We start from the raw sequence: 20,086 nt of genomic DNA on the forward strand, positions 1-20,086 counted from the left end.
ATTTAAAACAAAAGACATCTGCTTGGACATTGAGAATATTCCTGAAAGCAGAAGAAAGCATTTCCTGGTTGTTTTCCAGCTCCACGAGTCATTCAACCATTTCTGGTTTAAGGAAACCAGAAATGTTTGGAAAACTTCGATGGATAAATGCTGGTGATAAAACTTTGAACCCAGTGAAATAACAGTTAAAACGAATCAACTTTATGTTCTCAGTTGTTAAATCGGTATCATCGCTGATCAAAAATGAAAGCTGCAGATAAGACGGAGTTGTTGTCATAGTAACTGTTTGAATTCTACTGGAGCCCTGCCGTAGTCTGGAGCGCCCCCTGCCGGATGTATAGGGACCCTGCGACACTGCAGCCCGCTGCTTCTACCTTTTCCTCCGCTGCCGTTTCCCAGAAAGCCTCCTCCCGTCATGGCAATGCATGCTAAGGCCACCCCACCTCAGATCCCGGACACCAGGAGGGAACTGGCGGAGCTGGTGAAGAGGAAACAGGAGTTGGCTGTGAGTAGATGTGGATATGGGAGTTTTTATCCGCGGAATTAGTTGCTCCGCCATTAAATGAGGCCTGCATGCTAATCTAATTAAGGCTAACTAGCGTTTAGCTCTTGATAACTCAACTGTAACTTTCCTTTTAAAACGCATCTAAAACTATATTAGAAAAATATTGAATGGATAAAAAGCCCAGGTAGTGTTTCCTAAAGGTTTACAGATGTTTATTGTCGTTGAAACATTCAGAATATATGTGTTTATAACGCTCCGGAGTTAGCATTGAAACGTGGAGCAGCTAACGGCTTGACTGAAATCTCGCGATATCAATAAAACATCCAGTTTGTTGGAGGACATAAACTGATGAAATTAATATTATTTAATGACTTTCAGACGAACAAACATAAGCTTATGTCTGAGTAGTTTCGAAATTTAAACAGAATATAATAATTGCAATTCAAACGTACAGACACACAACGGTAAAACAATGTATTTATAGAACAATTACAATAATAGAAAGTAAGGACATAAGAAAATACAACAGTATTCCATTTCAAACTAATTTGCATTTTACAACACTAAAGAGGAGAATGTTTCAGATGAACACTAGAAATTAGAAAAACAAATTGGGGTAAAAATTGATTCATCCAATAATTATTTATTATTTTATCCAATAATATTGATTTTGTCCAAACATGCCCCTCATCTGAACAGCTGGATGTTGTAACCTAACAGGAGACGCTGGTGAACCTGGAGAGACAAATCTACGCCTTTGAAGGCAGCTACCTGGAGGACACCCAGATGTATGGAAACATCATCCGTGGATGGGATCGCTACCTCACCAACCAGAAGTAGGAGGAGGATGAAGGTCTGACTGGTTTTACCTTCTGATGTTTGGCTCTGATGACCAGATCCTCCATTTTTTTTTACACAGGAACTCCAACAGTAAAACTGACAGAAGGAACCGGAAGTTTAAGGAGGCGGAGCGTCTGTTCAGCAAGTCGTCTGTGACGTCTGTCGCTGTGAGTTCTGTTGTTGTGTCAGGTTCTGGTCCTGGTTCTGTGTTGAATAGAAGGCTCATGCCGGTGTCTGGGTTGTGATTGGCAGGCGGTGTGCGCGCTCGGAGGGATCCCGGATCACATGAATGAAAAGCGTGAGTGGTGTTAAACCGTCAGACTGCCGCAGCAGCACCCCCTGCTTGTTCTGATGTTCTGACGGGTCTCTGCAGGCGAAGCCGGCAGCGGCACAGAAAGCGACACGTCTCCGGACCTTCAGAACCAAGAGAACGAGCCCAGCCAGGACGACACGGAGGACGTGGACTCGGCGCTGCAAGACCTGAAGCCTCAGAAAGCCGCGTCGTCGTCCTCGTCCAGCAGTCACCACGGGAACCACAAGAAGAGGAAGAACAAGAACAGACACAGGTACAGAACCCACAGCAGGTTCTGACGGGCTCAATAATGCTGGATCCTGCAGCAGCTCAGAACCTGCTGAGGCTCATCTAGTTAGAAGGTCTGAACCTGTAGAACCTGGACCTGACTATTGGTTCAGACCTGATTAGTTCCAGAACCATGTGAATGATTGTCAACGGGCTGCAGCTGCGGCAGGTTGGCGGTCTGCTGGTCCAGACCGTCTGATGAACTAACAGCTGCTGCTCTCTTCCTCCGTAACGCTCCCTCAGCCCCTCCGCCATGTTTGATTATGACTTTGAGTAAGTCTGAAATTTACATTCTGCCTGCTGCCTGCTCTGCTGTTTCCATTTCCTGCTCTGCTGTTTCCATTTCCTGCTCTGCTGTTTCCACTTCCTGCTCTGCTGTTTCCATTTCCTGCTCTGCTGTTTTTATTTCCTGCTCTGCTGTTTCCACTTCCTGCTCTGCTGTTTCCATTTCCTGCTCTGCAGTTTCAATTTCCTGCTCTGCTGTTTCAATTTCCTGCTCTGCTGTTTCCATTTCCTGCTCTGCTGTTTCCATTTCCTGCTCTGCTGTTTCCACTTCCTGCTCTGCTGTTTCCATTTCCTGCTCTGCAGTTTCAATTTCCTGCTCTGCTGTTTCCTTTTCCTGCTCTGCTGTTTCCACTTCCTGCTCTGCTGTTTCCATTTCCTGCTCTGTGTTCCATTTCCTGCTCTGCTGTTTCAATTTCCTGCTCTGCTGTTTCCATTTCCTGCTCTGCTGTTTCCATTTCCTGCTCTGCTGTTTCCACTTCCTGCTCTGCTGTTTCCATTTCCTGCTCTGCAGTTTCAATTTCCTGCTCTGCTGTTTCCTTTTCCTGCTCTGCTGTTTCCACTTCCTGCTCTGCTGTTTCCATTTCCTGCTCTGCTGTTTCCATTTCCTGCTCTGCTGTTTCAATTTCCTGCTCTGCTGTTTCCATTTCCTGCTCTGCTGTTTCCACTTCCTGCTCTGCTGTTTCCATTTCCTGCTCTGCTGTTTCCACTTCCTGCTCTGCTGTTTCCACTTCCTGCTCTGCTGTTTCCACTTCCTGCTCTGCTGTTTCCTTTTCCTGCTCTGCTGTTTCCATTTCCTGCTCTGCTGTTTCCACTTCCTGCTCTGCTGTTTCCATTTCCTGCTCTGCTGTTTCCTTTTCCTGCTCTGCTGTTCCATTTCCTGCTCTGCTGTTTCCACTTCCTGCTCTGCTGTTTCCATTTCCTGCTCTGTTGTTTTCATTTCCTGCTCTGCTGTTTCCACTTCCTGCTCTGCTGTTTCCATTTCCTGCTCTGCTGTTTCCATTTCCTGCTCTGCTGTTTCCATTTCCTGGTCTGCTGTTTTATTTCCTGCTCTGTTTTCACTTTCTGCTCTGCTGTTTCCACTTCCTGCTGTGCTGTTTCCATTTCCTGCTCTGCAGTTTCAATTTCCTGCTCTGCTGTTTCCACTTCCTGCTCTGCTGTTTCCATTTCCTGCTCTGCTGTTTCCACTTCCTGCTCTGCTGTTTCCACTTCCTGCTCTGCTGTTTCCACTTCCTGCTCTGCTGTTTCCACTTCCTGCTCTGCTGTTTCCATTTCCTGCTCTGCTGTTTCCACTTCCTCTCTGCTGTTTCCATTTCCTGCTCTGCTGTTTCCTTTTCCTGCTCTGTTCCACTTCCTGCTCTGCTGTTTTTATTTCCTGCTCTGCTGTTTCCACTTCCTGCTCTGCTGTTTCCACTTCCTGCTCTGCTGTTTCCACTTCCTGCTCTGCTGTTTCTATTTCCTGCTCTGCTGTTTCCACTTCCTGCTCTGCTGTTTCTATTTCCTGCTCTGCTGTTTTCATTTCCTGCTCTGCTGTTTCAACTTCCTGCTCTGCTGTTTCCACTTCCTGCTCTGCTGTTTCCACTTCCTGCTCTGCTGTTTTTATTTCCTGCTCTGCTGTTTCCACTTCCTGCTCTGCTGTTTCCACTTCCTGCTCTGCTGTTTCCACTTCCTGCTCTGCTGTTTTTCTTTTTCTTTTTTTTTTCTTTTTTTTGCTGTTTTGTGAGATTCTAACTGCATGACCCGGTTCTGATGTGTGGCCCGGTTCTGACGCATGCCTGTGTTCTATCAGAACTTTCTCTGCATCTCTTGTTTGACTCCAGAACCAACTCATTGCTTGTTTTACTCTGAAGGTTCTGTTTGACCTGTTTGGGTTCCAAACTTCTTCGTGGTTCTGTAGTAGTTCCGCCCCCAGTGTTCCCATTAAGAATCAGAACCTCCCGTCCAGAACTAACCGGGTCACTCTGTGTTGTTTTCAGGTTCGACATGAAAGTCAACAAGAAACCCAGAGCTGTGAGTAGAGCAGAACCAGTTGTACGGGTCAGTGGGTTGCTGTTGGGTTCTGGATCCGTTGACCAGGTTCTGTTCTGTTCTGCAGGATTACTCCACCTGATGGACCGGGTCGCTTCAGAACCTCTGCAGACCAGCGTGTTGCTGGACTTTAGTTTGAAACATTCCCACCTGGTGTCCTGGTTGTGTTTGGATCAGAACCATCCTGTATTTATTGTTCAGCTCTTCCTCATGTTTCCCACCAACGTTTTTCTTTGTTTTATCAGCTGTTTGTTTTACAGAAAACCAATAAAATGTTGGAAACGTTGATGTTTGATTTCTGAAAGTTCTACTATCCATCACCGGGCCGAGCCGGCCAGACGAGCAGGTTTTTTCAGATGTGTTCAGTGATTTTTCCAAGTGGAGAGCAGAATTGGACTGGAACCAGTCTGGGACCAGGTTTTCCTGCATGTGTTTTAAGTCTAAATAATAATCTGTTAGACCTTTTCTTAATAATCTAGTTTTATTTGTACCTGAATAATATTTATTATAATCATAACGGAAACTTTTGTATTTCTCCATAAAACTTTAAGCTTAGTTGGATTTCTGACTGTTGTAGTTCCTGTTGTAGTACATGTTGCTGCCAGCAGGAGGCGCCGGAGGCCTTTCAGTTAACCTCTGGTCCAGTGATGTGCGGCACTGATTGGATCATAATCGGATTTACTAATATAGACCCCCTGCATGCTGTTGTTCACATAGGGAAATGTCACTCGTGCGCACGACGCTGAAAGGCAAAAGCCTTCCTTCGCCGTGCCGTTCACTCAATTCAACCGGGAAATGTAGATATTTCTAATTTATGCTCCACAGAAAAACCGTTGAAGTACAACTCAAACCCACTTCTGTCTCGCTCTATATCGGTGAAGCTACACACAAACTCGTTGCCGTGACAAAAAAGTCTCCCATTTTGGCCGGGAAACTACCGTGTTTTACCCGCCGCACTCCTGGGTTATTTTCCCGTAAATATCCCGAATTGTGGCGCCGCTCTCACGCTAGTAGCTCCAGGGGCTAGTAGCTCCAGGGGCTAGTAGCTCCAGGGGCTAGTAGCTCCAGGGGCTAGTAGCTCCAGGGGCTAGTAGCTCCAGGGGCTAGTAGCTCACTGTATCTTACTCTGCAGTCTCGGTGTCTGCTATAAGGCCAGAGAACTGCCTCCAGTCTGTTCTGATTTCTGATCGCTTCTCTGCACACGAACTGTACATTATATAAATAAGCTAAATTATGGAAAATCAGTCCATGTATTAAATGTTTTTTAACCATTTTATTGGCGCCATACAGACAGCATCAGTCCAGGTGAGGCTCGGCTCGCTGCTGCCTCACCTGCTGCGCTTCCAAGCATTTAAATGGGAAATTCAAATGTTGTTTGAATTTCAAAATCAAGATTTCTTCAAAATGTTATTATTTTGAAGAAAAAAATAATTAAAATTATTTAAGCTAAATAAAAAATAAATACTTCATAGCAGTGGTCCCCAACACCCGGTACCGGTCTGTGGACTAATTGGTGCTGGGCAGCAAGAAATAATTACGTGTTTCCGTTTTTATGTATTGAGTCTGGAGGATCTTTTATTTTGAAACTCCTACAATATCTTGCGCGCCAACATTGAGCCACAAGCAGCAAAATGAGTCAGAAACAGATTTTAAGTTTGTCTGAAGGTTAAAGGCCCAGAGAGGCAGGAGGATGGATTTATCCCGGTGGGTTGATTCCCACAGTCCAAGCTGCTCTGCATGATCAGGTGACCGGATGCTGATGAGGCGATAAAGCCTCAGACTTCGTCACCATGGAGACCAGGTGTCTCTCGTCTCCAGAAGGAGAAACAGCTCAGGGTCCATCAGTCGATATCCTGAGTTAAAACTTTCACCAAAGTAAAATGTCGTTTTTGTGGCGCAGCTGCATCTTATTTTGAAGGGACATGTGGAGGTTACCATAGTGATCAGAGCAGATCATTTTTGACCGGAAGTGTCACTGGATGCCCAGATGACTTTGGACCGGTCCTGGTTCCCCTCAGCCCGGGTCCAATCCCGGTGGACCTGGATGTTCTGACTCCTGCTGAAGTTGCTCCAGATTCCTGAATGAATTCTGCTTAACAATCTGCTCATGGCTGCTGTTTTCCCTGGTGTTGCTGCACTTTTTCCTTCCACTCGACTTTCTGTGATACTTAGATACAGCACCTTGGGAAAAACATCGTCTTCAGCGATCTCCATCAGAGGTTAGTAATTATTAGTGAAGATGAGGAGCTGAACCAGTCACTCAGAACCTTCCTGATGACGTCACCGAACGTCTTCACAATAATAAAGCGGGCCTGAGTCACTGGGAGGGCTGGACCGAACCGGAACCGCTGGGAGGACCCAGAACTCACAGGCGATTTCTCTGAGCCACAGCGGGTCGCTGTGATTCTGACCCAGCGGAGGGTCAGCGGGTCACTGGTGACTAAAAATAACTGAATAATCAACTGCAGCACAGCTGGTCCCGAACATTTGGGCCCAAAGACACAAACAGGACGGGATCAAAGGAACCGAACTTTCAATGTTCACGGATCCAGATCTGAAGAGTTTGTAAAGTTACAAAAGAACAAGAATAATTTGGGCTATTTATCGATATTTAGTAGGCAAGCTAAACATTCAGATAGTTAACTATTGAACTGAAGCTCATTCATTTTAGATGCTATCCAAAATATTTATCTAAATATTGATCAGTTATTAATATTTATCTCCAAGCTAAATATTTATCCTGAAACTGTTACATTTATGAATAAGGATAACGTGGTGAAAATATGACTTTGTGTTTCTGCCAGGCTGAATCATCCAAACTGCAGCCATAGCAACCAGTAGCTTTCCATGCTAATGTTTGTCATCATGACGCTGGGGGCGGGGCCTGCTGCTTCCGCCATGAGGGAGACAATGTGGTCATCTTCATCCATGGCCGAGTGGGTGGGGCCTGGCGGCGAGTGGGCGGAGCCTGGTGGTGAGTGGGCGGGGCCTGGTGGTGAGTGGGCGGGGCCTGGTGGTGAGTGGGCGGGGTCTGGTGGTGAGTGGGTGGGGTCTGGTGGTGAGTGGGTGGGGTCTGGTGGTGAGTGGGTGGGGTCTGGTGGTGAGTGGGCGGGGCCTGGTGGTGAGTGGGCGGGGACAGTTGGTGAGTGGGCGGGGTCTGGCGCTGCTGGGACCAGAGAGGAAGGTCAACCAGACTGGAGGAGAGTCATGGGAACGCCTCAGCCGCATGACCCCACGCTGACCTCAACTGATTCTAAACTCCATCACAGGAAGGCTCCAGAACCTCAGAGCCCGACCTCCGGTTCCGTCTCACATCCTGCATGAGAGCCGGACTCTAAGCAGAACATCTGACAGGGAGCCCGCCCGGTCCAACATAAACACAATCAAAGAGGACCAGCACAGAGGTTCTGATCTGTAAACATTTAGATGATTACATCACTGGTGACATCACTGATGACATCATGGAGGGGCGGTTCTTTCTGATCTTCCCAAAGATACATTTATGAGCCGGGAGGTTCTGACAGAGGTTCTGGTTAGCAAACACTGTGACTCTAATCTCAGAAATCAGATTTTAATCTCAGAACCGGGCCGACTCTCCAGAACCTCCTGAGCGTTCCCCGACGCATCCAGCAGGGAACCGGACCATCTGCATCAGGTTCTGGTCCATATCGACCTTCAGCTCCAAAACCAAGTGGCCGACCCGGTTCTAACAACGAATAAAAGCAGACACAAGGTTTCGTGTTTCAATTTTTTATGATTTTTGCGGTGAGCAGAACCAGTTCTGGTGTTTGGAGCCGGTTCTGGTGTTTGGAACCGGTTCTGGTGTTCAGTCGTCGCTGTTGCAGTCGGCGCAGAGGATCTGGTCCCGGTCGGGGAAGAACCCGGACCCGACCAGCGACACGGAGCAGCGCGAGCATTTGAAGCAGGGCTGGTGCCACTGGCGCTCCTCGAACGACACGTACTTCCCATCGCCGAAACCTGCGGAACCGGGTCAGAACTGGGTCAGAACCGGGTCATCCGCTTCGCTAATATCACTGTTTAAACCTCTGATGCTGCTGGATCAACATGGACGTTTTCCTCCGCAGAACCTCAAGACATTTTACAGAAATCAAAACTGACTTCAGCTTTAATGTGCAGAATTTGGCAAAAGGGTTCAATGATAACATCCGATTTATTATTGATAATGATGACGTCAAACAAAGTTATGGTCAGACGATCCTGAAATTTTACTCCAATAAAAGTAAAATGTCTGTTTTAGCAAAACTATCCCAAAACCTTTTACTCTTCCAAAACGTATTCAGATAGAACTATTTATGATTATTAATAACTATATATTTACAAGCCGCCTCTGCTCACATAATGCTGGAATAAAATCTAATGCAGTTGAAAATGTTTTGCTGTTTCTCTTATTACTAGACAGGAAGTTACGGCACCAAACCAACCAAAAAAATTAATAAAAATATTAGTGATATTACTGATCACACTTCTCTTTTCTCTCATAATCAGTTTCTTTCTGCAAACATTTGATTCTCCAGATGAAAACCTGGAGATGATTTCCAGGCTTTTATTGTGGCGGGTCGCCAACCAGTCTCACCTGTGATGGGCGTGTTGCACGCGGCGCACTTCTTGGCGTACAGGCTGCTGAAGCACCTGACGCAGAACGGCCGCTCGCCCTGCGAGGTGAAGGTCTGTCCGGCCAGAGGAGAGCCGCAGCCGCAGCACAGGAAGCAGTCCCGGTGCCACACCTCGCCCCGGTACGTCAGCCCGCCTTTGGTCAGCGCCTGCAGGACGGAGCGGGGCAGAACCGGGTCAGGACCGGGTCGGAACCGATTGGGCACAGGGTCGGGAGCTCCAGACAGCTGAAGCTGAATCGATTAATCGATGAGTGAAAACTTGGTTCAGGATTCAGGATTCCAACACTGTAAAACATTCTGTTGAAGCTTTTCATGTTTCTGTCAGAAGGATTTATTCAGGAGAAGGAATGCTGGTTTTCACTTTGAGATGAAGATTTCTTTCATTGAAAAAGAAATTCAATCATTTATTTGCATGTTTTGATCTGATATTATATGAAGAATGTGCAGAATGTTTCGTTTTCTAACCAATTAATCGTCAGAATAGTTGCAGCCCAAAGCGAAGTTGGCTTCTTCTTCCTCACCTTCTTGCAGTGGCTGCAACGTGGCGCCACCTGCTGCTCGTAGCAGGCCAGGCAGTAGAAGCGCCCGGCGTCCGGGACGAAGGCCTCGGCTCCGATCGGCTTCCTGCAGCCGCTGCACAGGAAGCAGTCCTCGTGCCACGCCGTGCCGTCGTACTCCAGCATCCTGGACCCTGAGGGACAGACGCCGCTCGATTGGACCAGAACCAGAACAAACTGCTGGTCTGGCTTCCAGACAGACTGAGGGAAAGCAGAGCTGCAGCTCGGCATGCGACGGGACTCTGAAGACTCTGGAGTCCATCAGCTGCTGGAGCCAGAACCAGAATCAGAATCTCTAATCAGCAGGTTTTATGACTTCTAGGACGGATAGCGGGACACGAAACGGACTCGGCAGAAACTCCAGATCCACTGGGGACCTGTGGATGAGGTCAACTGGGTTCCACCCCCACCTGCCTGCAGACTCCGCCCCCACCCGGCTGCAGACTCCACCCCCACCCGGCTGCAGACTCCACCCCCACCCGGCTGCAGACTCCACCCCCACCCGGCTGCAGACTCCACCCCCACCCGGCTGCAGACTCCACCCCCACCCGGCTGCAGACTCCACCCCCACCCGGCTGCAGACTCCACCCCCACCCGGCTGCAGACTCCGCCCCCACCCGGCTGCAGACTCCGCCCCCACCTGGCTGCAGACTCCGCCCCCACCTGGCTGCAGACTCCGCCCCCACCTGGCTGCAGACTCCGCCCCCACCTGGCTGGACGCTCTGGCTGCAGGCGGTGCATCGGGAGGAGAAGCGGCTGCTATAGCAGGAGCTGCAGAGCAGAGCGCCGCCCTGCTGGGTGAACGGCTCAGCGGTCAGAGAGCGGTTGCAGCTGCAGCACCTGAAGCAGTTCTCATGGAAGAATCTGTCCTGGTGCATCAGCTCCTGCAGAGACATGGAGGAGGTCAGAGGTCAGAGGTCAGAGGTTGGGGAAAGGGGACCACAGTTAAAATATTTCAATCCAAAATATCCCTGCAGCTCTTTCAAAGTAAAAGTTGTGCTAAGTTCTAATCTTCACTGATGCGAGTCCGGTCCGGTCCGGTCCGGTCCGGTCCGGTTGAGTTCTTCTGGTCTGGTCTGGATTATATTTAGAATAAATATTTCTGTGTCTTTTAGCTAGTTGCTAAGCTAAAGCTAAAGGACATGACACGTTAGGGAACGCCCTCTTTAGGGCGGAGCTTAGTGGAGGCCATTTTGCTGCTAAAGGATCCAGGAAATCCACTCACTGACTCTTCAACCTCAGAAACCAAGAACTTGGAGAAGGATAATTCTGTTCTGTTCTGGTTTTGGTTCTGTTTCAGGTTCTGGTTCTGATCCGGTTCTGCATCAGAAGGTGAGCTGAACCAGAGAGTCGTTCACCCCCTGACCTGTGACCCCAGAGAGAGCAGCCCCTGTGGTGCCTGGTGAAAGGTCGGGTCTGCGTGCGGACTGAAGCTCGGTTCACGTAGATCTGTGAGAGCAGAAGCTGCAGCGATGATGGACGGCTCCATTAAGGCGACGGGAAGCAGAGCGATGAAGATGTGTTGTTGTTTATCTGAGCGGAGGAAGAGGAGGAGAGGAGCCATAACTCACAGCCTATCAGAGATCTGCTGCTGTCTGCAGCTGCTTCCTCCAGAGCTGCTTTTTCCCACTGAACCTGAAGGCCTCATCCGTCAGGCTCCTTATCTCCAAAATGTGGAGCCGCCGCCTGCAGACGAAGACCGCCAAAGGAACCACTTCCTGCTGGTTTCCCGTCCGGGACAGTCCGGCTGGAACCTCTCACACCAGGTCAAAGGTCAGGTCCCTCTGCAGCCCACAGGACCAGCAATGTTCTGATCCGGTCTCCATCCGGTCAGAACAGCTCAGCTTCAATCTGAATCAATCAGACATTCTTTAACATTAATTTAATATGTAATAAATTGATAAATTGACATGTGATGCCTTTGTTTTGTTGTAATAAACTGAGGTTTTCTACCAAATGTATCAAAAACTGTGTTTCTGTATCAACCAGTTTATAGAATAACTGTTCTGCTAAAGTAAGATACAGTAACATATCTATATATATATATATATATATATATATATATATATATATATATATATATATATATATATATATATATATATATATATATATATATATATATATAACTTTTACCATGAAGTGACTAAAATAATGTAGAGTAATGTAGGTTTCAATCCATTTATTAATTTGTAGAGCATCTAAGGGATTTTAGGAGTGACTTCCTCTGACGTCAGACAGTCTGGTGAGAAACCAGTGAGACGAAGTGACGTCATGACGTCAGTCCAGACCGGCCAGCCGGTCCAGCCAGTCAGAAATAATCTGATCGATCTTTGAGGTATGTGGGGAAATGTCTGCTCACATAAAACTAAAACTTTCATCTTTTATTTTGAGTTTCATGTTGACATGAGCAGAAGGTTTGAGTTGATGAAGCTTCGCCTCTTTAAAAATAATCACATATAGTTTAGAGTCAGCAGGACCCATAGCCTGGTTCCGGCCCTGGTTCCGGCCCTAGGTCCAGCCCTAGGTCCGGCCCTGGTTCCGACCCTGGTTCCGGCCCGGTCGCGTGGTTCCGGCCCGGTCGCGTGGAGGACGTACCTTCTCGTCGTGTCCAATCAGCTGCTTGCATTCCTGGCAGGTGTGGGCGTGGCGCCGCGGGTCGCAGCGGACGCAGAGCGGCTCCTCCGCCTCCCGGATGAACTTCTGTCCGCTCAGCGACTCGCTGCAGCTCCTGCAGCTCGGCGGTTCGCTCATGGTTCCGACCTGCGGGTCAGAAAGCGGGTCAGAACCAGCAATATGGACCTGCGGTTCGGCTGCAGCAGAAGGAGGGTAGAGTTCGGTTCTGGTAGCAGAACCTCTGCCGGGTCAGAGGAACAGACAGGCTAACTCCTGGAACGTCCTCAGAGGTTCGGGTTTCTATTCTGGTTCTGCTACTGACCCGGAATGCAGAACCAGAACAATGGACTTCCTTCCTGCTCAGAAACATCTGCTGCTTCTTTTAGCGGAACTTCCCCCAACCCGACCGGGTCGGACCCGAACCCGACGGAGTCAGACGTGCAGAGTGGGACCAGAGGTCTGGTTCTGGTTCTGGTTCTGGTTCCAGTTTGGCCCTGCAGCTCAGACATTAAACAAACACATTCCTTCCTGTCAGTTCTGGTTCTGGACAGGTTTACGGACCGGTTCGGTTCGGCCCACTTGGAGATGGGAGCCAGATGGAAAGTGTCTCCGGTCGGGTTCCGGTGTCAGAAAAATCTGGATCATAAACCCGTCCGGCTCAGATTCCATTCAGAACCTTTTATGGAGATTTCACTGCGGCCATCTGGACCGGCGGCCCGGCCGGCTGCTCCATCAGAACCTCATGTTTCAGAACATTTAACAGCTTCTCCAGACCGAACCGGACCGAACCGGACCGGACCGGACCAGACTGGGCGAGTCAGAAGCTGGAAGATGGAGGTTCCAGAACCAGGTCCAATAAAGTTCTGGATATTCTAGAAGAACTTCAATAGAAAGTTCCGGATCATTTCCGTTGACCAGAATGACTGTAATTGTAGTCCTTTAGCTTTAAAGACTACAAAGATGGCGGATCACAGGAGTGGAAACTGCAGCTGAAGGTTTTATTCCAGAACCTGAAATGTTCCGAAGCAGGACTGGACCAGCTGGTTCTGGTTCTGGTTCTCTACTGGACCTGTCAGTCTGCAAGCCGAACCATTAAAACATGATCAGAACTGATCCAGCAGAACCAGGAGAACCGGGTTCTGATGTCTGAAGCATCGGGTGTTTCAGGTTTTACTGATCCAGCATGTGGGCCGATGCTGGAACCAGAACCAACAGAACCAGTCAGCTGCTGTCAGACTTCCAGAATGTTTTCCATAACTTACGTCATTGTCAGGGTTCTGTGAACCTTTTCAGAACCAGAACCTAAATGGATCTTTAAAGGTTTCATTTTTTAAGGAACGTTTCCAGAACTTTTTCCAGAACTTTAAAAGTTCTAATTATCAAAGGGCCCGGCGCCACAGCTTGGGCACCTGAGACTCCAAGTGTTGTAATTCTTTTGAGACGGACCGGGTCAGAACCCGTCCTGCTGAGGCCTGCCAAACCTCCAGGACGCATCAGGAATGTGACTGCGCTCAGAACAGAACCGGTGCTCAGCGGGTCGGAACATGAGAACGGAAACTATGAGCCGGTCCTGGAGGAACGTTTGGATCTCAGCAGCAGGAACACGTCTGTTTGGCAGGATGGACCGGAACCGCCTGCAGGGGTCTGACCCGTCAGAACCGTTGTTTTATTTTGAAGCTAAGTATTTAGCATAGTAACTAAATATTACTTTGCTAATTTGGTCATTTTATTTCAAGGAATTTTATTAAGGTAGATAAGTTAATAATTTAGTTGGAAGCTAAATTTTGGGTTGAAATTGTTAAATTTTTAGAATGAAAAGTAAAATGGTGAAAATGAATCCGGTTTTTTCCTCTGATCTCAGGCTGAAAACCACAGAAACATTCAGATTCCTGTTTGGTTTTCATCGGGATGGAGAAATAGGAATTATCATTATGCTGGCGTTAAGGCATAATGATTTCCACAAAATGGACCAGAAATACTGTAGAACAGAACTGAACCGAGTTTACAGGTCAACATGGTCAAATTCTCTTTTTCTGGAGGGAAATGTGATAAAATTGTGACTCATAACAATTTGGCACAATTTTGTCACATTGTGACAAATTGTTACCTTAAACATTAACATTACATTAAATTATAATAAAAAATAAACTTAAGAGAAATATTTGAAGCGGTCTCAGCCCCGGGGCTCAGTTTGCTTATGCCTTGGTCCGGTTCGGAGTCTGCTTGAACCAAACATTTCCTGACCCGTTTCTCGTCCAGGGACAGAAACCTTCAACTTAATTAACCAATCAGCTTCGAGCTCAAAGTGAGGACAGGTGAGACTATGTGCACAGGCCTGTGCAGCTCACAGAGATTAAATGTGACCCCTGGTGACCCCTGCAACTCAGTAAAGGCAAGCTTACCGTTACAGGGCTCCTCGCTGCTCCTCGCTGCTCCCACACGTCGGGAATCTTTTCCACGGACTGAGGCAGAGAGGCGGAGGAAGAGGAAGATGAGGAAGAGGAGAAGGAGGAGGAAGAGCAGACCGCTGCCTCCTCCTCCTGCTCTTCTCGCCTCCCATTCTTCCTTTATTTAATTATTTGTGGTCAGAATCAGATGGGAGAACCGGAACCGGGTCAGGTTCCTTTAATGAGAATTCAAACAGTAACTACAGATCACAGCCGAAGCCACAAAATCAGATAGAAAGAAAAAACAAAGTGAGGAATGTAAAACAGAAAATGTTACTATAACAAGAGAAATTCCACCCAATATGTTATTAACCTGCTGGTTTAGGAATTGGACTTTTGAGTTCTTGTAATGTTTAATTACCTTCATAATGAAATGATTTCACTTGTTCTGGCATTACTGGAACAGTAAAATATAAATTTCCTCACAAAACAACAGCTTTCCATTTTCCTCAGGCAGTAGAGTTAATTAAAGGAGATCATTAAACCTGAAGGTGGTTCCAGTTTCTCAACCTGTTGAAACTGAAGCTCGTTTTAAACTCCTGCTGTCATCCTGGACATTCAGCTCAACTTGGCTGAAAACACTTCCTGTATCTTTCAGGACTTTCTCCATCTTTAAGAGGATCTAGTGATCTTGTTACCCTCTACCTGTTGGGTACAGGTTGTTGAGTTAAAAGTTAACATTTAACCAGAGTTTTAACTCAAGTTTGAACTTTTCACCAACCTGCTATTTTACCTGCCATTGAAAGTTTTCTTAGGTTTTTAGTTTGCAGCTCATGTGACCAAAGCAGCTGAGATGCCCCGCCCCTCCCTGTTTGCTGCAGCCAGGTGGGCTTGGAGTTACTCCGCCCCCTGCTGGCGGGGGATCGTAATTACAGCAGGGGGTTCTGATTCATTCATCAATTTTAAACGACAAATAAAAGGTTCTGGTTCTGGTGATTCCATTTCGGATCCAAACAGCTTCACTTATTGGCACAGATGTTCACAGGGGCCTGCTAAAAAAAACAAGACGATCATTGAGAAACTTCTATTTTTGCACTAAATTTTCCAAAATTTCTGACAGATGTCAAATTATACATAAGTGGACATTGCATCTACTGATTGTTTTCTGATTTTTCAATATGGCCGCCACAGTTGTTATGGAAAATGAATTTTTGCACCAAAATTACAAATTAAACGAATAAATTTGGTGTCAAACCCACATATTTTGAACCAAATCAAACATTTTCTTGACGTTTCCTTTTTCAGATGGACATTTTTCAAAATGGCTACCATGGACAATGTTTCCATTCTAACCAAGAAGTTTGATTCACTAACCAGGAACATTAAACCACTAAACACATTAATATAAACTAAAATAAATGTGACGATTTTGAAACATAAAAACTTTATTGTTCTTCACCAGAAACAAAACACAAAGTTCTGCAGAACCTTTAAAAATCCACACCAAAATAAAAGCACCAAACGGATCTGTGGCTAAAAGCTTCTTCAGAACCAGCACAGTCAAACTGGTCCAGTTCTAGATGTGTTCTGGTCAAACTGGGTCAGTTCTGGTCCAGTTCTGGTTCTGTTCTGGACTCTAACCTCACACTGAGAGATGAAGGCCCGTCTCCACTGACGGAGGTTCTATGGGTTCCAGATGGACCTGCTGGGACCAATAAGCTGGGTTTACTGGGAAACATTTCAGCTTCCAGAACCATCTGCATCCTTGAGACAGAACCTGGAAAACGGATCTGGACTTGCAGTTTTCCAGTCGGTTTCCTGTCTGTGTCCAGCTGTCTGGCTGTGGAGGTTCTGGAGGTTTCCGGGTCTCCAGCAGCTTTACACGGCGCTCCCGTTCAGAACCGGGCTCTTCTGGGCCAATTGCTTGGTGTTGGAGGAAGTAACCGACGTCCAGACGGCGCCGTCAAAAAGGCTTCCCACCTCAAACACTTCGTGGATCGCCTTCCGGAAACAGTGGAAGTTATAGTCGATCAGACCTGGACAGGAAGCAGAACACGGGTCACTTCCTGTTGGGCCTTTAAAGTTCCTCAGTTTTCCGCAGAAAACAACAAAACATTTCGTCCTACAGAGGATTTTAGGAGAGGAGGACACAAAGAAGACATTTTTCCATCAGCCATTTTCTTCTCCAGATTCTCCGGACCGTTGGAGCATCAGAGTGAAACGAAACAGCAGTTTTTCAGGTGAGAGTGAGAGCGGAGCGCTCACAGACCTTTCCTCTCGAAGCTCTCCTCTCTCAGGATGCAGACCAGAGCCAGGAACCTGGTGACCTCCTTCAGGTAGAGAACCGTGGTGTTGTTCAGTCTGATGATGGCCAGAGACTCGTCATCGTAGGCGCAGCCGCCGCCGTCCTCCATCAGCCTGGAGGAACCAAGAGAACCATCAGAAGCAACTCCAAACTTTACAGAACTATGGATACAATTAGTTGAATTACGATTGGTTGTCGATTAATGATTTATTCCATTAGCAGTAATTCCAATATTTATCCAATAACCTCTGCTTACACTTTGTTTCATTGTTGTAGTTTGGTCACCAGCCAGCAGGGGGAGCTGCTGGTCATCCTGAAGTGGAGCCAGAAACAGAAATAGCGGACACACCAGAAAGAGTCTGGTTTGGGAAGTAAAACGGTTAAAGTGGTTCTGTTTTGAAATATAAACTATATAAATCTCTCCTTAAAGCACAATCAACTTCACTAAACATTACAGGAGATTTTACAACAGCTGCTGTTTCCCTTCTGTGAAAAACGGCGCAGAAAAATTGGAGCTCAGTTGATTATGAGGTCTGTTGTGAACTAATGAACCAAAAATAAAGCAACCAGATGATGAGAAATTATGAGTTTCACATATTTTGTTCTTTTCGTCTTTGCATTTTCCTATTCAGCGACCTTAGAGGTTTCTGTTTAGTTATAATTTATGAATATTTGTCATTTTTAAACCACCTTTTTCTGTTGATTCAATCAGTTGTTAATACATGACACACAAAATAAGGTTGAATTTTTTTGTTTTTCTGTAATTCCACATATTATTTTGTCCTTTATGTAGATTCAAGCCAAAGGTCTTTAAAAAAATGGCTGCTTATCAATCAACTTTAGATCAACTCATTAATCTGTAACTTGCATCCCTAATCAGAACCATCTCTATAAAGTTCTGATGGGACTGGGTCCAGTTCTGCTCACCCATAGATGCAGGAGACGTCGATGACGACATCGATCATGTCGCAGCAGAGTTCGTAGGACTGCATGTCCACCGGCGAGCTGTCGGTGGCGATGTAGATCTTACTGACCACGTCAAACAGGAAGGCCTTCTCGATGCCCGAGTGCTGCAGAGCGGACCGGATGTTAGGGACCGAACCGGACCGGACCCGGCGTGGCGGCGGCGCTGGAACCTACCGATATGAAGATGTTGAGCAGGTTCTCCAGGGCGGGAAGCTGAGGGATGAGTTTCTGCACCACCTTGCTGAAGGCCTCGAAGATGGAGTGGTCGTAGATGCTGGTCAGGTAGAAGCTGCGGATCGGAGCAGGGAGACGGTCAGAACCGGTCCAGACGAGCCGGTTCCGGTCCGGTCCGGCTCACCTGAGGTGCAGCCTGTCCAGGCTGGCGTCGGCCAGGTCGTCGTTGGCTCGCTGGTGGACGTCTCGCTGCGTCTCGATCTTGTGGTCGTCAGACAGTCCATCCACCTTGTGGATGAAAACCTCGAAGTTGATGTCCGGGTTGACCTTGTAGGCCCTGGAAACGGTGAGGTGCAGCCGGCCCAGAGCCTCCATGTAGTCGTCCTGCAGATTACAGCGGATTATAATCCAGGAAGCATCGATAGAGGACTACAGAACGATGGTAGAGGAGAGCCGAGAGGAACTGAAGAAATCGCTGATCTGCAGGATTCACACAAACCAGATCGGTCTGAAATGATTAATCAGAATAAAAATAACCAATCAGAGCCAGGAGGCGGGGCTTAGTGCTGTCAGTCAATCCTCCTGTAATCGCCGTTAAAAGTGTTAATAACAGAGAAAAACCTCACAGTACAGGAAAAGCAATTATCTGATGTCAGCAATGGCTGAAGCTTTACTAGCTAAAGCTACACAGCTAGCTACAGTGAAGCAGAGAGGAATTGCAGGATGAGCAGCGCCACAGGAGACGGTGATTGACAGCGCTAAAACCCGCCTCCTGGCTCCGATTGGTTGTTTCCAGTTAGCTCTGGAAGAACATGGAGATTTTTTCTCAGATTTCATATCAAAACAGTTTGAACAAAAAAGTAAAGAATATTTTTACAAAAGTTACATACTGCAGCTTTAGTTGATAATTGGAATAATAAACTAATTCAGTAATCGATTAATTATTAATTGGAAAACATAAAAGACCATTTAGTGAAAGAACACTGAACATTTAAACATTCAGCGTTTAAGTCTTAATAGTTTTAGTTTCACATTCTATAAAAAAATCTCCTGTTATCACATTTTTCTATCCAGTTATTAATCAGTGATCAATAATTGATAATCAGATGAGCTCTACGTTGTGTAGATGTTCAGCTGAGATTTTCATGTTAGATTTTTTAAATCAAACATTTATTTAAAAAAGGAATTTATTTTATTTTCTAAAGAATAAAAAAAGTTTAAGTGGTTAACTGAAAAACCTGCAGGATGTGAATTTATCAGATCAATCGTCAGGATAATTGATCAGACCGCGCGTCAGGTGACTGAGCCCTGACCTGCTACCTGAGCGTCGATGACGAAGATGAGCGCTCCGGTTCCCTTGAAGATCATCTCGCTGTCAAACGTCGGGTCGAAGAAGTCCACCTGTCCGGGGAAATCCCAGATCTGGAAGCTGACGAAGGAGCTGCTGGAGACGTCGTCCTTGTAGATCTTGTTGGTGCTTTCCAGGAACAGCGTCTCGTTGGGAGACATCTTGTGGAAAACCACCTGGACCGGAACACAGCGCCACCAGGAACGCGTCAAACCATCACATTTACTTCTGCAGCAACACGGAGCTCAAAGTGAAAACAGAAAAACATCTTGAACCTCAGCTGACAGGCTGACTTTCTAACCGTCTTTATGTGGCTCGGAAGTCAGAGGTCAGAGGTCAGATCTAGAACTTCAGTTTTGTTTCAAAGTCATGGCGCATCCTCACATCGGTAGTCATGGTAACTAATCTTATTTCCGGTCATAATCTGAAGTAGAACCCCGAATCAAACTGGTACTGTGATCTGGTCGGAGTTTCACAGAACCTCTTGATTCGGATGCAGACAGGAGGTAAAAACCACAGAACATCTTCAGAACCAGGATCCCAGGGAGTTCTGGATCAGAACCGGTGGTCAGCCTGGTTCTGATCCTGCTCCTGGGTCGGAACCTCGGTACCTTCTGGATGGAGGACTTGCCGCTCCTCCTCAGACCCATCAGCAGGATTCTGGGTCTGCTGGCGGACGGGTTCCCCTCCTCCGGGTCCAGGTCCGGGTCCAGGTCCCGGTCCCGGTCCTGCCCGCCATAACCGAAGCTCTTCGGGAACGAACCCACCACGCTGTAGCTGCTGCCCAGGTTCGGCTCCTGGTACTGGATATTCATCCTGGACCGGATCAGAACTGGACTCCTGGCTTCTCCGAAGCCCGGCTAT

At 47.1% G+C, this 20,086-nt stretch overlaps 3 protein-coding genes across 6 annotated transcripts; 1 reads left to right on the top strand and 2 right to left on the bottom strand.

Annotated features, from left to right (window-relative positions):
• The first annotated feature begins 320 nt into the window (after window positions 1-320).
• On the top strand, window positions 321-4,521 carry meaf6 (MYST/Esa1-associated factor 6). Of its 2 annotated transcripts, XM_055055001.1 has the most exons (8): window positions 321-505; window positions 1,226-1,341; window positions 1,425-1,512; window positions 1,598-1,643; window positions 1,719-1,911; window positions 2,169-2,198; window positions 4,184-4,217; window positions 4,303-4,521. In XM_055055001.1, exons 1-8 carry the CDS (start codon window positions 416-418, stop codon window positions 4,315-4,317), a joined length of 612 nt encoding a protein of 203 aa, XP_054910976.1. In that variant the 5' UTR covers window positions 321-415; the 3' UTR covers window positions 4,318-4,521. The 2 variants fall into 2 exon arrangements, with proteins under 2 accessions (XP_054910976.1, XP_054910977.1); XM_055055002.1 differs by lacking the exon at window positions 2,169-2,198.
• Window positions 4,522-7,969: 3,448 nt separating this feature from the next.
• Window positions 7,970-14,510, bottom strand: LOC129375740 (four and a half LIM domains protein 3-like). The gene is made up of 6 exons (XM_055054990.1): window positions 14,445-14,510; window positions 12,025-12,189; window positions 10,136-10,310; window positions 9,391-9,560; window positions 8,830-9,016; window positions 7,970-8,213 (listed from the first exon to the last, which is right to left on the bottom strand). Exons 2-6 carry the CDS (start codon window positions 12,178-12,180, stop codon window positions 8,062-8,064), a joined length of 840 nt encoding a protein of 279 aa, XP_054910965.1. The 5' UTR covers window positions 12,181-12,189; window positions 14,445-14,510; the 3' UTR covers window positions 7,970-8,061.
• A 1,346-nt stretch (window positions 14,511-15,856) lies between these two features.
• LOC129375735 (ras-related GTP-binding protein C-like) lies at window positions 15,857-20,037 on the bottom strand. 3 transcript variants are annotated; one of them, XM_055054981.1, is made up of 7 exons: window positions 19,834-20,037; window positions 19,195-19,398; window positions 18,059-18,258; window positions 17,875-17,989; window positions 17,662-17,804; window positions 16,699-16,847; window positions 15,857-16,465 (listed from the first exon to the last, which is right to left on the bottom strand). In XM_055054981.1, the coding sequence occupies exons 1-7, from the start codon at window positions 20,035-20,037 to the stop codon at window positions 16,308-16,310; spliced, it is 1,173 nt and encodes a 390-aa protein (XP_054910956.1). In that variant the 3' UTR covers window positions 15,857-16,307. The 3 variants fall into 3 exon arrangements, with proteins under 3 accessions (XP_054910956.1, XP_054910959.1, XP_054910957.1); XM_055054984.1 differs by lacking the exon at window positions 15,857-16,465 and adding an exon at window positions 16,991-17,093 and having other exon boundaries at window positions 16,705-16,847; XM_055054982.1 differs by lacking the exon at window positions 15,857-16,465 and having other exon boundaries at window positions 16,731-17,093.
• Window positions 20,038-20,086: the final 49 nt, after the last annotated feature.

Source organism: Poeciliopsis prolifica, unplaced genomic scaffold (genome assembly GCF_027474105.1).
Source record: "Poeciliopsis prolifica strain line A6 unplaced genomic scaffold, Auburn_PproV2 SCAFFOLD041, whole genome shotgun sequence".
Lineage (NCBI taxonomy): Eukaryota > Metazoa > Chordata > Actinopteri > Cyprinodontiformes > Poeciliidae > Poeciliopsis > Poeciliopsis prolifica.

Coding starts and splice junctions, on each gene's coding strand:
- LOC129375740 (XM_055054990.1), bottom strand. CDS start 12,180: ATGAGCGAACCGCCGAGCTGCAGGAGCTGCAGCGAGTCGCTGAGCGGA. Junction 9,561..10,135: donor CAGCCAGAGCGTCCAGCCAG/GTGGGGGCGGAG, acceptor TCTGTCCCTCAG/GGTCCAGGATGCTGGAGTAC. Junction 9,017..9,390: donor GTTGCAGCCACTGCAAGAAG/GTGAGGAAGAAG, acceptor TCCGTCCTGCAG/GCGCTGACCAAAGGCGGGCT.
- LOC129375735 (XM_055054981.1), bottom strand. CDS start 20,037: ATGAATATCCAGTACCAGGAGCCGAACCTGGGCAGCAGCTACAGCGTG. Junction 19,399..19,833: donor GCAAGTCCTCCATCCAGAAG/GTACCGAGGTTC, acceptor GTTCCGGTCCAG/GTGGTTTTCCACAAGATGTC. Junction 18,259..19,194: donor TCTTCGTCATCGACGCTCAG/GTAGCAGGTCAG, acceptor TGTAATCTGCAG/GACGACTACATGGAGGCTCT.
- meaf6 (XM_055055001.1), top strand. CDS start 416: ATGGCAATGCATGCTAAGGCCACCCCACCTCAGATCCCGGACACCAGG. Junction 506..1,225: donor AGAGGAAACAGGAGTTGGCT/GTGAGTAGATGT, acceptor GTAACCTAACAG/GAGACGCTGGTGAACCTGGA. Junction 1,342..1,424: donor CGCTACCTCACCAACCAGAA/GTAGGAGGAGGA, acceptor TTTTTTACACAG/GAACTCCAACAGTAAAACTG.